At 49.6% G+C, this 15,917-nt stretch overlaps 6 protein-coding genes across 6 annotated transcripts; 1 reads left to right on the top strand and 5 right to left on the bottom strand.

Moving 5' to 3' along the window:
• Positions 1-1,743: 1,743 nt before the first annotated feature.
• Positions 1,744-5,796, bottom strand: BDW70DRAFT_162484 (uncharacterized protein; the record flags this gene model as incomplete). Its single annotated transcript, XM_073741144.1, has 1 exon — positions 1,744-5,796. The coding sequence occupies one exon, from the start codon at positions 5,794-5,796 to the stop codon at positions 1,744-1,746; it is 4,053 nt and encodes a 1,350-aa protein (XP_073593369.1).
• Positions 5,797-6,145: 349 nt separating this feature from the next.
• On the bottom strand, positions 6,146-8,113 carry BDW70DRAFT_152376 (cytochrome P450; the record flags this gene model as incomplete). Its single annotated transcript, XM_073739433.1, has 10 exons — positions 6,146-6,314; positions 6,366-6,526; positions 6,597-6,707; positions 6,762-7,091; positions 7,146-7,240; positions 7,315-7,429; positions 7,483-7,744; positions 7,801-7,864; positions 7,926-7,953; positions 8,000-8,113. The coding sequence occupies 10 exons, from the start codon at positions 8,111-8,113 to the stop codon at positions 6,146-6,148; spliced, it is 1,449 nt and encodes a 482-aa protein (XP_073593370.1).
• Positions 8,114-8,759: 646 nt separating this feature from the next.
• On the top strand, positions 8,760-9,678 carry BDW70DRAFT_162486 (O-methyltransferase; the record flags this gene model as incomplete). Its single annotated transcript, XM_073741145.1, has 4 exons — positions 8,760-8,970; positions 9,044-9,227; positions 9,301-9,431; positions 9,494-9,678. The coding sequence occupies 4 exons, from the start codon at positions 8,760-8,762 to the stop codon at positions 9,676-9,678; spliced, it is 711 nt and encodes a 236-aa protein (XP_073593371.1).
• Positions 9,679-10,507: 829 nt separating this feature from the next.
• BDW70DRAFT_170260 (transferase family-domain-containing protein) lies at positions 10,508-11,932 on the bottom strand (the record flags this gene model as incomplete). The annotated part of the gene is made up of 2 exons (XM_073742882.1): positions 10,508-11,738; positions 11,772-11,932. 2 exons carry the CDS (start codon positions 11,930-11,932, stop codon positions 10,508-10,510), a joined length of 1,392 nt encoding a protein of 463 aa, XP_073593372.1.
• Positions 11,933-12,101: 169 nt separating this feature from the next.
• On the bottom strand, positions 12,102-13,322 carry BDW70DRAFT_152379 (tyrosinase family protein; the record flags this gene model as incomplete). The annotated part of the gene is made up of 4 exons (XM_073739434.1): positions 12,102-12,825; positions 12,887-13,009; positions 13,065-13,190; positions 13,243-13,322. The coding sequence occupies 4 exons, from the start codon at positions 13,320-13,322 to the stop codon at positions 12,102-12,104; spliced, it is 1,053 nt and encodes a 350-aa protein (XP_073593373.1).
• A 274-nt stretch (positions 13,323-13,596) lies between these two features.
• On the bottom strand, positions 13,597-15,456 carry BDW70DRAFT_162489 (FAD binding domain-containing protein; the record flags this gene model as incomplete). The annotated part of the gene is made up of 6 exons (XM_073741146.1): positions 13,597-14,347; positions 14,398-14,526; positions 14,580-14,602; positions 14,666-14,852; positions 14,913-15,251; positions 15,311-15,456. 6 exons carry the CDS (start codon positions 15,454-15,456, stop codon positions 13,597-13,599), a joined length of 1,575 nt encoding a protein of 524 aa, XP_073593374.1.
• Between the last annotated feature and the right edge of the window lie 461 nt (positions 15,457-15,917).

Consider the following 15,917-nt stretch of genomic DNA (forward strand, 5'->3'; position numbering starts at 1 on the left):
CCATCGAGCCCTTGTCACTGGGCAGTGAAAGCCCACTGGATGGAAATGGGTGGGAGTAGGCAGATTTGATGTATTTTAATGGTAATGTAGTACAGAAGGGCGGCGATATCCTGCGAGGGATAACTGCAAATACCTGCCTGGAGGCCTGACCACTGCCTCCCACAAGGCCCAAGGTCATATCTCACATTTTCTCCGCTACAACACATCCATTCCGTACTTAAATCTCTGTAATAATTGCATCCAGTTGCTACTTTCAGCCATGGGCTGAAAATGAGCTAGGGACCTCCACCTTGTTAGTAAAAGTACTGCAGGACGCCTCATTCTTGATTCCCTCGCTCAAAGCATCTCAAGAGATAACGAAGAGGTGGCGCTTGCAGTGACTAGGGCCTCCCACACATGGGTCGTCTTTCAGGAGCCCGATCCGAAGACATGTATCTGTTGAGATGCGTCTAGTGCGGCATAAACAAGGCTGTCACTTAGCAGACCTGATGACGTCCTGAATGACCTGCGCAAGACGAGATTGTTGACTTTGGAGTGGAGTTTCGTGATGAGAACAATCAACATGAAGCGGAGAATATAATAGCATCGTAATCGCAGTACGGAAGCTCCTGATGACTATAGAGGCGCTGTGTTCTCAATATCCTAGTCGCATTGGAATGTCCGCGCAGTTGTGCTAAACCCCTTAGATGTTTTCGAGGCTGTTGTTTCCCTTTGTGCCCAGGGTAACACGAATTCGGCCAATGCAATTTCAGAGGTCACTGAGCGGTTAACAATGAAGACCATATGGAATGATATGGCACCCACCGGCTTCTTTGCTCATGACCTGTCGCGTCAGACTGCTCTACAGAGGGCATTTACCATGCTGCGATTGGTCTGAGCTCAGATCATTCATTTACGGGCAGCACCTCAGATTCCGTGGGATCAATCATTAAACATGCCAGAGGGCATTGGGCTAGCGGTCCATTTCCTGGGTTAATGCTCATCGTCTCGCAGCCAACATTAATGCGCCAATAATAGGGTTGCAATATATGGGGTGGCCGGGCTCGCGGTGGTGTATGCGTTTACAGACCATGTTAGCTGGAGGTAATGATTGGATAATACTCTGCCGCTTGTACTGCTTGGAGGTATGACATTTGCTATCTCTGTTCCTCTACGAGGCAACCGAGCACATATTCTGTCTTCGTAGCCGCTGCATTTTCAGGACTCGCCGAATTCGGTCCATTACTTATGTTGTTGCTGTCTTTCATGAAGAGGACATAAGACTGCCCTTGCGCATACCTGCACTAGTGCAGAAAGCTTCTTGAATGATGTCAATTTTATTCTTCACTTGTTCCTGTGAAGCCACCTCCATAAGGGCCAAGTGTTATGACCTTCCTACCGTGAACATCACACAGTTTATAAATCTACGGACTCGCAACGAACACTTTGCGTCCGGTCCTCCGGCTTAAGACCTGGCTGTAATTCCGATTTTGATGAGTCGACAGCCCATGGTACGGCAGGATTAGTGGTGGGTAGAGAAAGAAGGACTAGAGACCGCCAGGCTTCAGATTTATCTGCCTTTGTCTATTGCATGCCTGTGATATATTTTGGAGCATACGTTGAAGCCTCTTAAACGATATCTCTGTGATAAAGAAGATTGAACTCGCTGTAACAGACCATAGGTATCCTCTCAGGGATTTGAGAGAAACACCCAAGAGGAGAGTAAATATATTATTAGGAAGTCCAGCAGGCCCAAATTCCCGTTTAACTGTCGTTTCGCGGTGTGATAAGAGTGCTAGTTTCTCCTCCCACAACCCCCTCTGGGTCTTCCAAGAACCTCATCAGGGTCGCATTGAACTTCCCTACCAACCCTTCGGCATACTCTTTCTCCAGAGCCCCTTCCCGCGTCATCAGGAACGTCATTAGCCTCTCTGGTCTAGGCCAAGTGACCAATACATGCCGTTTCCACCCCGGCGTAGTGAAGATCGGATTATCCATGCGTCCCGCGGTTATCCCCAAAACCAGATCACCGGCGCTGGAAAAGTTCTCATGCAGCACGACCGAGTCTAGGTCTGTGTCCGCTGGCCAGGGCGTGCTATTCGCGACCATGTCGAACCAGTCAATTGTTTCGTAGGGCAGCATGCGCACGTGCTCTTCTTGGACGGCGAGAAGAAGTTGTTTGATCCGCGTGGTGGAGGCTAGCTTGACCCGGACAGGGGTGGTGTTAAGGCACATTCCGATGATGTCTTGTCCGGATCTTCTTCCGCCTACGTCCGGGCCAATGTCGATATTTCCACGGCAGTTAGTGATTTGTCCAAAGACAACGTCTGTGCTGCTGGTCTCTTGCGCTAAGACAAACGCCCATGCTGCCTTGATGGCTGTCGCCATGGTAATCCCCGTTGGCGGGAGGGGTGGCTCGCACTCGCACGAGTAGATAATACTGGTGTCTGATCCTGCCGACACGCGAGGGAGTCGGGTGACCTCGCTGTCTGCTAGGAGGGTGCCCCAGAAATTCAGGGCGGCGGGAGTGCGAAGGCGTGCACACGCTAGCCGATAGGTTGTAAAATTGGCTAGTGTGCGATGCGTTACAGCAAGCCCTGGGTCATTGTATAGCTCACCCAGCTGTTGAATAATCTGCCGGAGGCAGACACCATCGTACTGGGCATGGGGCATCTTAAGGATGAAGGCTGACCGTTGGCCATCATTGCCGTGAATGAGGGTAAAGGCGGCGGAGGGTTGACTGAGTGCTCGCGGTTGTGTGCGGTCTTGCAATGCCCATGAACGCGCCGATGCCATTAGATCAGCCCCAGCTGGCATGGTAAGCTGGTTCCAAGCAATTTCAATCTTGCGGAGGACTATTTGCATTGTCCTACCTTGGAAAGAGACGAAAATGGACCTAAAAGACGGCTGAACGTCTACAAATAGCTGGCAAGCGCGCCATAACCGGTTGTAGTCAATTGGTCCGTTTACCTCAATGGGGAAATAGTCAATAACAGCGAGGTTGACCAGGAGTGACTGCATCTCCAACGCAGGGTATACGTCTTCGACATCCTCTGGCTTGTAGCCTTCGGGTAGAACCACATTCTGAAGTAGATCCTTTTTGAGTGCCACGAAGGGATGCTTGTCAGAAGCTCGATCAAGCCTATTCTTATGCCCCGCGCATAGTGTGAAACTACAAGGCATTCCTGTCGCCGCCAGCGATCCCAGAGAGGGCTTCTCGAACACATCGGTTACCTTAATACGCAGCCCACGGGATCGGGTCGCAGCGGCCAGCTGCTGTGCCGTAAGAGAATTTCCTCCAAGCCCGAAAAAATTATCCTCTAAGCCCACGCTTCCTGGGACAAGGTGCAGAACTTCTTCGCAGCTCTCTTGGACTATCCTCTCACCCTCTGTCAAGGGGGCCCGGAAAACGGCACGTTCCTGGTGAAACTTGAGAATTTCGTCGAGCGTCTGCCGCCCTGACCACTCACGCAGGGACTTACGATCGATCTTGCCGGTGATCGTTCGTGGCAAAAACGAAAGGGGCAGAATGGCACTGGGGACCATGTAGGAGGGCAAGGCCTGCCGGAGCACCGAGAGGGCCGCTCGAAAAGCAGACCTATGTTCGTTTCTTGGTGTCTCTGCCATTAGCTCCTGACCCGATGGCTGGGTTTTGTCATGACTGGTAGATGTAAAGGCGACCAGCATCGGAGGATGCTGTTGCTCTTCGCCCGGACCAGATGCGGGCACAACAAGCTCAGCCACAACCTGCTGCACTCCAGGCAAACATTTTCGCAGCTGGCTCTCAATCTCACCGAGTTCAACTCGCTGACCGCGGATCTTGGTTCTTGTTCCCTTGCGGCCGACCAATTGGAGTGAACCGTCAATACGGCAATAGCGGACTAGGTCGCCAGTTAATAGCCATCGTCTCGGGAACATCTCGGAGGTCGTCTGCCCTTTACAGATGTCAGAGTACCAAGCAGGATCCTCGACAAATGTGTGGGCTGTCTGAAGGGAATCTTCAAGATATCCACGTGCGAGGGCAGGGCTTTCAAGCAGCAATTCGCCCTCCGCACCTAGGGGAACGAGCCGATGGTGGTCTTCAGGGTCAACCACCCAGCATGCACCAATGGTAGGCGTTCCAAGACCGCTCGTTGGGGAATCAGGCCGTAATGGATGTGCTAGAAGTGTGCTGGCGCTCTCAGACTGACCCCAGAGCGAGTACAGGCCGGAAGAAGAACCAGACCACTGGGCCAAGTCGACGGCAGTAAGTGGCTCACCAGCCAAAAGGAGACTCTTCATAGACGGGACATTCGCTGGTTCCAGAAGACGAGCAACAGACGGCGTAAGAATAGTCCATGTGGCCTTGAATTTTGTCAGGGCTGATCCCAAATCGTTCTGTACCTCGTCGTCAGAAGGGACGCACAAGCATGCTCCTGTCGCTAGTGCGGCGAGCTGCTCGATGATGCTAACCACAAAGGTGTGAGAGGCTGCATGGAAGACTCGTGATTCGGCATTCAAACGTGACAGGGCACAGAGTCTTCTGAGGCCTGGCCCAAACGATGCACGATCCACGGCTATCCCCTTGGGCTGGCCGGTTGACCCGGAGGTAAAGACTGCATATAAAGGGTCACTAGCAGTAGCGTTATTGAGGAAGCTGGCGGATTCGGCAGATGGAAGTTCACTCTCAATCTCAAGAACAGGGAGGGCAAAATGAGCAGTAGTGCAGCTTTGCCCAGGTGCCGTTACAACACACTGCACGTTTGCTATCCGGCACATTGTCCGTAGTCTCTCATGAGGGAGGGAGAGTGGTAGGAAGATAAACGCTGCCCCTGCACGCATGACGCCTAGCATGGCCACCACTGTCCTGACTGATTTGGCCATGAAGATGCCTACGAAGCTTCCAGGGCCGATTCCGATCCTAAGTGTCAGATTGCGGGCAAAAGATGAAGCCCATTGATTCAGTTCCCCGTACGTGAGTGAGCCATCCCAGGCGCAAACTGCGGCTGCAGATGGACGGTCTGTACATTGCTTATTGATGAGCTGCTGGACCTGCACTGCATCATAGCTTTCAACTTCCCTCCGAGCATTCCACTGTCTCATCAGAGCCATGCCTTTAGTCCCGACAATTTGGTCTCGGATAATCTTGTCAGGCCTCTCCGTCCCCGCTTGAATGAAATCCACTAGGTAAATGAGCATCATGCGAACCGTGTCGGATTCAATAAAGGCAGGATCGAAGCTTGCAAGAACACGAGTACTCCCCACGTACAATGTCAGCGGGTACTGATATTCCTGCGTCTGGAACCCAGGCGCATCCTCGAAACTGTATCCGAGCACCAACAGATTCCCAAACTGGCAAAGCCGGACGTGCTCAGGGCTCAATGTACAGAACTTTTTTAAGCCCATGCGTTCAAATTGTTGCATTTCTTTGTTGTATCTAGCTGCGGTTACGAGGGCGTCTGCCACCGCTTTCCCTGGATTGATCCGTAGGCGCCATGGTAGGATTGCCTGGTCGCCTGCTTCGGTTCGTCTTCCATGGTAGGCGACACCAAAAAGCACTTCATCATTGCTGGTCTGGCGAGCAAGGACGCTAGCCCAGGCGATGCAAACTATCAAGTCATTGGTAAGGGAACAGGACAAACTTTCGAATACGAGTTGATGATTGGTAGTGTTGTGCTTGTAGCTGCCATTGCGTAAAGGTGGGAACTGACTGAAGGAAGCTCCAGAGACGGCAGACATCGCACCCGAAATATGTAGTACTGTTACAAACGCTAGGAAGAACGATGGTGGCGGGGAAGAGCTGGAAAGATGTTCGTTTGTAGCCTTCTGGTCCAACATTGAGAAGTGGCAAGTAAGGTACTGTCGCCACTGGGGGCAGGGCAGTAGAAGCGAGTCGAGTGAAACAGGCACATAGTTCAGATGCAAGGGACATGCTGCAACTGAGGAAGAAATGGTCATGGGGGTCCTGTTAACCATTGCCTAAGCTATGTTGTCCCCCAAATCCCTCAGCACAATCACTCCACGCATACCCTCCACCCAAATCCTCCTACCGGATCCCCTCATCGCCTACAGGCCATACACTTTAAGCGAATGCAAGATGGGGCGTATATAGAGGAGAAGTCACACTATAGCTATAATTGCGGGAAGAGACCACCAGTTTGTTTACAAAATATCGGAACACTGTTCACTACACGAGATTCTTCGCCCTGAACTGTGCGCGAATGTAAATCGGGCTTGTCGGTTCTGCAACAAAGTGATCCTTCCAGGCCAAAGCCGACGGGATTGGCTCGCATAACTCCATATCCAGATGGTAGAAGAGATCAGCTAATGACAGCTGGAGTTGAATTTGAGCCAAGCTATTTTTTATTATTAGCTTGCTGCAGTAGTATTCCAGTCTATGGCCTTACTTGATCCCGATACACGCGCGACTTCCACGGCTGTAGGGGTTAAGGAATCGGTCAATGTCTGTTCTATCGTCTCGTAGCCACCGTTCAGGTTTGAATTTGGTCGGTTCAGGGAAGATTGTCTCATCGAAGTGCAGTGAGTGGTGAGTAGCAGATACGATGGTCTGGAAGAACAATCAGCCTCTTGCGCTTGAAGAAGTCCTGTTAAACCTTTAAGGGAACAGAATCACTTACACCAGCGGGGATGAAGCATGCCCCAACTTGCAAGCCCTCAGGAGGCACCACACGAGGCAATGGCCCGGGGAGAGCCGGCCAGATGCGGTGTGCTTCTTTTATAATGGCGTTCTGCATTAACGTTAGAGAAGTCTAAGCATGAGGCTAAACCACTCCTGCACTGACGAGGTAAGGTAGATTTCCCAGCTTGTGAACATCAATTTTATGGCTGCCATCGCCGCAAAGTCTTGCTTCGTCCAGCTCGTATCTGAGGTTCTTCTCTATTTCCGGATTGCGAAGGACGTGATATACGGCTGCTGCCAGTGTCCTACCAGCCGTATCTACTCCCGCGTCAATGAATGTAAAGGCCTCCGCAGCCAGATAGTCAAGAGTAGGTGGTTTTCCTGTAGTTTCATGGCTATGTGCTACTAGAAGCTCGATTATTGATGCGCTACTTCGCTCGAGGTCGGTGTGGATCGGCTTGTTCATTCGTGGCCTTGAATACTCTTCGCAGGTCTGTAAACGCTTAGTCTCCAGCTCTCTTTTTCTTTGCGGAATAAATCGGTAGACCTTTTTGAAAGTGAGCACGCTTGCCGGTTCAAATTTCTCTGCTATAAACGATGGGAGTACTCGATTGACTGCTGCCATATAAGGGAAAAATCGTACTGCAAGTATTATCAGCACCACTGTTTGATACTGTCGGAGGGTTTATCTTCAAATTTATCTTCAATCAGCTCACACAGAGGAATTATCCTGGACAATCCGTCAACTGTTCCAAGCAGCTCCGGCTTAGTGTCTTGGTATTCAACTAGATCACCGCAGTCCCCTAGGAGCAGTGTGCCGACCACATTGATCTTTGGCGCCGAAAAGTCAGCACATGTGAAGCTGATTATGTGAACAAACTCACTGCAAACGAGCGAAAAAGATCGTTGATATTGCATGGCTTTTGTTGCGAAGATTCCATAACTATAAAGTCTTCCATCCGGCGGAGCTGTTGCAGAATCCTAGGAGCATCCGTTTCAGCCGCCTGTTTCGAGAAGCGCGGACTAAGTGCTTTACGTCGCTCTCGGTGTTCATCGCGATCGCAAATTGAGAATATAGACCCGTCGTTGTCGGCGCAGGTGTAAAAGATGTGATCTTTGTAGTAATTCGTCCCGTTGCGGAAAATCCTGGTCATTATATGTGAGAGCCAGATCAATACAGCTAGATATCAATCAATTCTTACTTCTCGTACGCCTCGATATCCTTGATGTGGACATGGTCTGGACCAATTCTGACGACGGGGGAGTCTGCAGAGCTAGATTAAGAAACCTCTTTTCATAACCATGAAGAGCTTTATGTACAACATACGATATTTTTTATGCAAATCTGGATAGGTCTTGCACCATTGACCATCTTGCCAGACATTGGTGTAGAACTCGTACCATCCGCACAGTGTGGCACTCCATGGTCCTGGAATGTGTCGAAGTGGGTGGAAAAATAGGCGATAGATCAGTGGATAGACAACAAGAAAGATCGAGGACCAGAAGATGAGCCATCCTGTACTGAGGGACAACCAGCATCTACCTGGCCACGGGATCACTTCTGACATAGCTACCTCGGGTTTGACTGCCAGCAAGCTGTGATAAAATACAATTAAAAAAAAAAGCAAAAAAGAAAGTAACGAAGAGAAAGAAAGCTAGAAGGGAAAGAAAAACATCAAGGTACTTTACGCAAACTGGAACTTCCGAACCTTGAACGATCACGATACTCTGTTGCAAGTAGAGCCCTACACATCCTCTGATAGAGCTTGCTCATTTCAGACCCTGATCAGTCAGTGAAGGTCCGCTAGGTAGCTGCATGTTTTCTGCCGTCAAGCAAGGAAATCGTCAATTGCGGTGAAAAATGCAAGCTGTTTTACACATATTCGATGTCTCGTAGCACAGTAAGGCAAGGGATGCATAGATATCGGGCCTAGGCTCAGGCTACATTTCCTCTAGGGTTCACCTCTGGCAGCTGCAAGAAAGGGTGGATGCACCCAGGGCACCATATGCCCGAGACGGCTATCAAGGGTCCGCAGTGGCCTCTGCCGTGACAGGTTAGTGAACTTTTTCTAGCGGTTGATTTTACTGAGATCAAAAACTCTCTTGTTTCCGTTCTGAATTTGTCTTGGACGTAGTTGAGTTCATAGACGCAACTGCCAAAATGAGGGACGCTTGTATGCTACCCTTCACCAAGGAGCAAATCACCAAGGCTGGTGATTACTGTGTACGTAACAGTTCCACGCTCGCAGTGTCGATTCTAGAACAGATCAAGTTCACGGATAAACTACACAAGGACGAGGTGGTTATGGCGCCCTCGGAGTCGCAGTGTTCCTGGTTAATGAGCTTTACTCAAGCCCTACGGCCCAAAAGAAGTATGTTATTATCGTTTTGAGACTCCAATCCCAATATATGAAGAACCATTAACTGAGAAGAAAAATGCTACAGTTCTTGAGCTGGGCACATTCACCGGAGTAAGCGCCCTTGTATTCTACGAGGCGACGAAGGAGGCGCAAGCAGAAATCGTTAGCATAGATATGTCAGAAACGTACCTCAAATACGCCCAAGATGCATTCCGCCGTTACGGGGCGGACCACAGAATTAAGACCGTCAAAGGCCCCTGTCTTGATATGTGAGTCACAAAATCTTTTTGTAAGTGACCGATATCCAGATGACACATTGCTGAATGAAATGGGTACGATCAGGCTACCAGCATTGACCGGCCAATTTGACCTCGTCTACATCGACGCGGCGGAGGAAGAATACGAAGCTTATGTACGATACATCCTGGACCATAAACTCCTCTCGTCGGATGGGGTCATTTTGGTAGATGATGGTTAGCTTTCCCGCGTCGCCTACACTCCCAGACGACTTCTGCTAATATGTGATCTCGGTTAGTTCTCTTAGAGGGCCTAGTCATTGACCCATCAATTGCCAAAAACTTCCCGGAAGAGATTCGAGAGCCATATGTCGCCATTGCAGATAGGATGGATGCATTCAATCAATATGTTGCCAAAGAGCCGCGGGTCACGACGACAATGATTCCGCTTTTCAATGGAATCACTCAAATCATGTGGAAGTAGGGATTCACTAGTTTCCTATATGTGGTTAGGTATATATCTTAATTTCGAACTGTGCCTAGTATGAGTCCGTTCAGAGGACGTTTACTTTAAAGTAGGTCGCTGCTCAACGATGTATTACGAGTCAGAATAACTTTTGACGATGTCATCCGTAAACAAAACCCTAATAGTCCAGAGCATACAAGAAAGATCCTTGATTATTGCATATGTGCTTTGTATTCTTGAAGATAGAACTAGGTCAGAGGAGTTTTGGCTGCAGATATGGTGCTTCGACTGGACGCTGGATTATGACCTCCATCTACAATATATCCCGACAAGACAATTAATACACGTCTTCCGTCATGCCTTGTAGCCGACTCTTCAGTTGCCAGGTTTACTCCTTAATATCATAAGTACATCACTATCCGCGACTCGTTTTTGGAAGATAGTTTACTGGTTCCCTCTTGCGGGACGCCTTGTAAATGCCCTCCGTGTGTCAGTGATACCCAGATATAGAATGATATAACAGCCGCACCAGCACGCAGATTTTAACAGAAAATGTTGACCACATGTTTCTGTTGCAGAAAGAGAGAGCGGACAACAGCACAGAAGAGATGGTTGCAGGCCCCCTACCCGAAGCTAAGACACATTCTTCTGCTTCGAAGCAAAATGCTCTGGTCCGGCTGAAGATATCCTTACCCCTCGTTTGCCACCTTCTTTTTCCTCTTTCACATATACGACTGGATCAAGGGGATATTGCCAGGGCCTATCATCCTACAAAAGTACTCTGTGGTCCTCGAGCAGACACTCACTTGACATTGATGAGAACAATTATGGGACTATTCATGTTGTACTACATGATGGCCTCGAATATCCGCAGTGGGTGCTCCTTGCTCACCAGCGAACGCCACATACCATCGCTTCTCAGACGATCCATATCCTCTCGTCTCAGAGTCACACTAACTTCCCACGTATCATCATTAAACCTACGACGAGGCTTGATGGTACATACCCCTTCGGGATTCATGTACGGCAGCATTTCAAAGTCCACGACCTTACCAAGAACTGGCCCGAAGTCTTTTTCGTAGACACTTAGTCGACGAATGCTTGTCACAGCTACGTCAGGCTCATGCACAGATGTATTGGACCAGGAGTTTGCTGTGCTGAATTGGGAAAGATAACTCCAAACGAAACGATCATCAACATTATTCAGCTGGTCTCGTAGGGCACGAGCGACAAAGGCAGTCTGCCGAGCGAACCATTCCTCACTCTGCTGGCTGTCGGAGGGGCCCTTATGCCCCAATTCCGCGGTAGTCATGGTCTGATTGAGCATAATGAAACAATTTCCTAGGTAATGAGATGGCACCCGAGGAGATAACCTGTGACGAACATTTACGACCCGCTGGAGCATACAAGCGGACGCAGTAGGACCCCCTCGAGACGGTTGGTGAGATCGCAATCGACCAAGGCGCATCCAGAGAATGGCCGTAAGCACGTCATCTTCGGAGACAAATTCCGGCTCGATGTTCTGGATCAGTCCACGCAATTGTTTAATTTTAGCGCCTGATATGAAGAAATTGTAGTCAAGCAAGGATGAATCATGCACATCTTCATGACCGGTTTGTGTTATGGTCTCCAGTACTGGCGAACCAGGCCCAGCAGCGCCCGGAATCTCTCGAGATCGACCTCGTGCCAGTGTGGCAAGCAATTTCTCCCTTGTAGCCAGCTCGCACTCGGTGCTGGCCGGGTGGCAAGGGGTATCGTTACAGCAATTTGCTAGGGACTCGAGCAATGCGCCAACTCCGGTTCCGTCTATCACCATGTGGTTGACGAACAGCGCAAGGATGATTCCGTCTGCCAGGAGATTGATCTGAAAGCGCATCACAGGATGATCTGTAGGAGAAGCGGCGATATGCACAGGGGCCGTAATGAGAGCTGCGTTGCGGTCGTACATGTCGATATTCACTTGGCTAGTGGAATCAGTCTTACCCGGTAACCGAAGATGTGGGACATGCCGAAGGATGAAGATGCCTGATTTGGCTTCGCCTTGTGCGGAAAAACGCACTTCCATCACCCCTGGCTTGCTGGTCGAGGGCACAACGCACCCCGTGAGGAACGGGAGATGAAATACAAGTCGATTGATAGCGTCGCGTAGGACGACTAGTCCTTTCTCTGGATTGATCAAACGGAAGGAAACTGTGCAGCCTGTGTAAAACATGGGAAAGCAGTAATCGGCTGGGGTGAGCTCGAAACTCTCAAAGTCATCGTGGATTGTCATATCTTCCGGCAAGGGGGCATGTAGACTAGGAAAGTCCTCACGAAGAAAAAGAATGCAAAGCACCTTTGCTCTCTGTTATAACTACTTCAAGGGAATGGCGGTCAAGCGAGCAGTTTTTTTTTTTTTTGTTTTGTTGGATTTCCTCCCCCTTGCGGGGTTCATGTAATATTTAGTCTCCATACTCGTAGCAAAACTCATAGGCCTCAGTACTCATCAACTCCCGCAAGGTCTTGTTTTCTCCCAGAATTCCCCATGTAACTTGGGTATCTAAATCAACCTCCGGCGTATCAGGTGCATTTAAGATCGTGCTAGTGCCATTCAGTGCATACTGACGGTTCGCAGGATCCTGAGCCTGCCACAGAGTCCACACCCTATCAACCATCGCGTGGTGCAGCATGAAGGCAGGCTCCTGCGGTGCCGTCCAAAAGTCGTCCATTGCCCTACCAAGCTGCATATGCGCTGCCGCATGAGGGCCCATAATTCCTGCCTTGCTCAGATCCGGCCATACACTCACGTCTATGTTGTGTTGTAGGGTCGTAATGTCCGGAGACGACAGAAGACGGTCGACATCGTTCTGGCTTGTGAAAGACTGGGCGATGAACTTGTTCAAGTTTCGAGTCAGGCATCGTGGCCTGTAGGCAAAGGCGTTTTCTGGAAAGACGTCGCCTGAAGCCGAATCCAAATCGGGAAGATTGAGGGTGATGTTTGCGAATGGCCCTGTGGTGACGCATCCACCTCCAGAGCCATTGGGGATTGTAACATTGGTTGGTGCCAGTGTCACTGTGTCGTCGCGGTCCACGACTGGATCGCCGTCTCCTGAAAATGAAGTGTCGCTACCATCGAAGAGCGGGCTGGCAGATAAGTCGTTGGCGGATAGCGCCCAGTTCCAATATCTGTGCGACACGTCATTAGACATACGTGCAATTTCCTGTCAAAGAGAAGCGCCACACATACGGTTGATGTCCCTGGTAACCGCATTCTTCACGCATGGCTTTCTCCCATAACCAGACGAAGCGCCGATGCCAACCAAAGAAAATGCCGCTTAGATGGATATGGAGGGTGTAGTTAATGTGTGTCCTGTTCAATGTAAGCCTTTTTCCTAGGTGACAAGACCGCAGTCCATAGTCCATACGCTGCAAAATCATCCATTCGATGGCGGACACCAGGATAACGTTCTGTCAGGAGAATAGGCGGCTTCTCTCTTAGACAATGAACGGCATCGATATAATCGAGGCGTTCCTGTCGTGAGAGCGATCCCCTGATATGTCGTTAGTGGTGGCATTGTCCAGATTTTTCAGTGATTAAACTACCATTCCCGACGAATAGCCCGATCCTCAGGGCTGCATTTCTGGCCCCAGACGGCAAGTATAAAGAAGAAAATCTGTAGCATGGCGGGTTCGTACATATTTCCGCGCGGAAACCGCTTCTTGATTGTGCATGGTTGAGCTCTAATATACCTTGGAGACCTGTAGACCTAAGGACGTGTATGTTGTAGTAGTTGTGGGTCTCCCTACTCCCTTACTTGGGGACTGGCATGTCTTCAACATTCTAATCTATGTTTTGTGTAGATTTGTGTAAGATAGGTTACGGAATTCACATTGTATCCACTTGCTGTATTCCAACCATGACAGAGGGTAACCAAGGAGGGTGCTGCAGTCATATTCTTAGATGAATAGTGAGAAAACCCCCGTTAGGTATGACCTAAGCTTGTCAATGTCCTCTAAGCCCCCTGTCCAGGCAATATACCGGTCTGGGCGCACCAGGACAAGGCCGCCGTTGGTTTGGTCTAAACCGATCTCTTCAAATACAGACCGTTCGTCGAGAAAGATTTTTGTGTAATCCCTTCCTGTAATCGAGTCAGAGGGCAAAAAAAGAGAAGGGAAGTCTGTTAGCTCGACTGTCTCCCATTTTGCACAATGGACTAGCAGTGTGTCTATGACTCCGTACACTGCACCTCGGAGCTTCTCCAATTGTTTGGCTAATATCTTGACACACTCCATCTGAGTGGCCAACGAGACGTTGCCAGCGAAAACAATAATACACCAGTTTCCATTGGACTTCATAGCGTTGCGGAGGTGAACGGGCCTGCCCGTTGCATGGTGGGTAATAGACAACTCTGGCAGGCATTCACCAGGCCTAAAGCATCCGACTCCTGGCGGCGAAAGCGAGGTTAATCGTGGGTCCGTATAGCGGATAGCACGGCCCGCTAGAAAGAGGCGTAATTCGTCGGCTCTTTCCAGCAAGGAGGGAGTCTCGTGGCCAGACTTTGAGTCGAAGAGCTCCAGCGTTGTGCGGTCCGCCTGGATTAGTTGCTTAGCAACGACTCCTCGTTCAGTGTCGTAGGTCGCGAGAATGTCTGATTTCAGGTGTCCTTTGATGACACCGGCAAGCTTCCAGGCCAAATTGTACGAGTCCCTGGATTGTTAGCGTCAGGTCGCGGAAGTTTCCAGATCGATGTAGCGTACTGGATACTTGTGTTCATCCCCATTCCGGTGAGAGGAGAGTGTGTATGTACGGCGTCGCCGACCAGAAAAACATGGTTAAGTCTGCTCAATGCACTACTCAGTTTCTGCGTGGCTGTAAATGCAGACCACCTGCTCATAATCAGCATATATCTCGGTCTAGTCCGTCCTAGCAACAAACCTACCAGACCCAACGCTGGACATTAAGCTAATTTCATGTAACAATAACACGTATTAGCTTGACCAAACGGGGGGAAGTGAGATGACTTACCTTGTAGGGTCGAATCAGATACTGGCATATCTGAATAATGAGCTCCGGAGTAATATCCTCTCTGCGAAGGTGCTTTCCTGAAGGACCTTTATTGAGCTCAACATACATACGTACAAGGCCTTCCTCGCGCCGCACAAAATCCACTGATCCATCAATGTTGCTGCGTATGACTGATGTCGCTGCAAAGCTGGCATTCACCATGGAAGTCAGCATGGGGCTATTACCAGTGATGTGACAGGGCTATTACTCTGGAAAATCCGAGCTCCCAGCAAAATCCATAACGCCCCATATTGAAACTCCTTGATGCCCATCCATGCCAATCCCAAGTAATTGCCTAGTTGTGGATTTTCCGCCGTCCGCACCGATCACGTACTTGGCCTTGATAGTCTGGGTTACACTGCTCCCTTTGTGCTGCTGTTGAACTTCGGCTGTACAAGGATAGACCTCTGGAGCGTTAACATACGCGCCATCGATATCCAACTGGCAAAGTCTCGTATCGTACTCAACCATTGTGTTAGCTATTTCGTTGATCCGCTTTTTCAAGATCTCTTCCACGGTCCCCTGCTGTAGGGTCCCATGTGTCCACCTAGGATATTTTAGTAACCCTCTTTCCATCCTCTACTCGCGAGTGAGCGTGATACGTACCGGACTCCGGCAGGCGGCTGATTTAGATACCGATCCGTTCTGACGAGCTTCCCATCCAGTCCTCGGTACCAAAGTGTCTCATGTGTTGCCGGTTCCCAGAGCCTGGTTATTTGATCGTGAATTCCCCAACTTTCAAAAATCTCCATGGTCATTGGATTGAGACTGCAGTAGCGCAGCGGAATCAGCCACATCTTCGTCACTTTGAACAGAATTTTTCTCTCACCCGTCTGCTTGACCTAGCCTGGGCTGGCCCGACCGTTTGTCGATGATGCGAAAGGTGATTCCTAGCTGAGCAAGCCATAATGCCGCGGCCAACCTTAGTGGGAATTTTAGCGCCAGAACCTTGCTTGTAACAATATACAGCGGGTTAAGAGGGAAATATGTCCGTACCCAGATGGGCCCTGTTGACGTATGTTTTAGTTTTTATAGGCATTCAGTTAAGAGAAAACATACCGCGCCGATGACGAGGACATCGCATACACTGTTTGAAACGGTCATTTTTTTCGTCCAAAGATATATATTTATATATTTGATTAATGATTTGAACGAGGCGAAGGACGAGCGAGAATGCTTTTACTTTTTAATCATCTTAGCACAGATTTACACG

Source organism: Aspergillus foveolatus (assembly GCF_047715535.1).
Source record: "Aspergillus foveolatus strain CBS 279.81 unplaced genomic scaffold BDW70scaffold_50, whole genome shotgun sequence".
Lineage (NCBI taxonomy): Eukaryota > Fungi > Ascomycota > Eurotiomycetes > Eurotiales > Aspergillaceae > Aspergillus > Aspergillus foveolatus.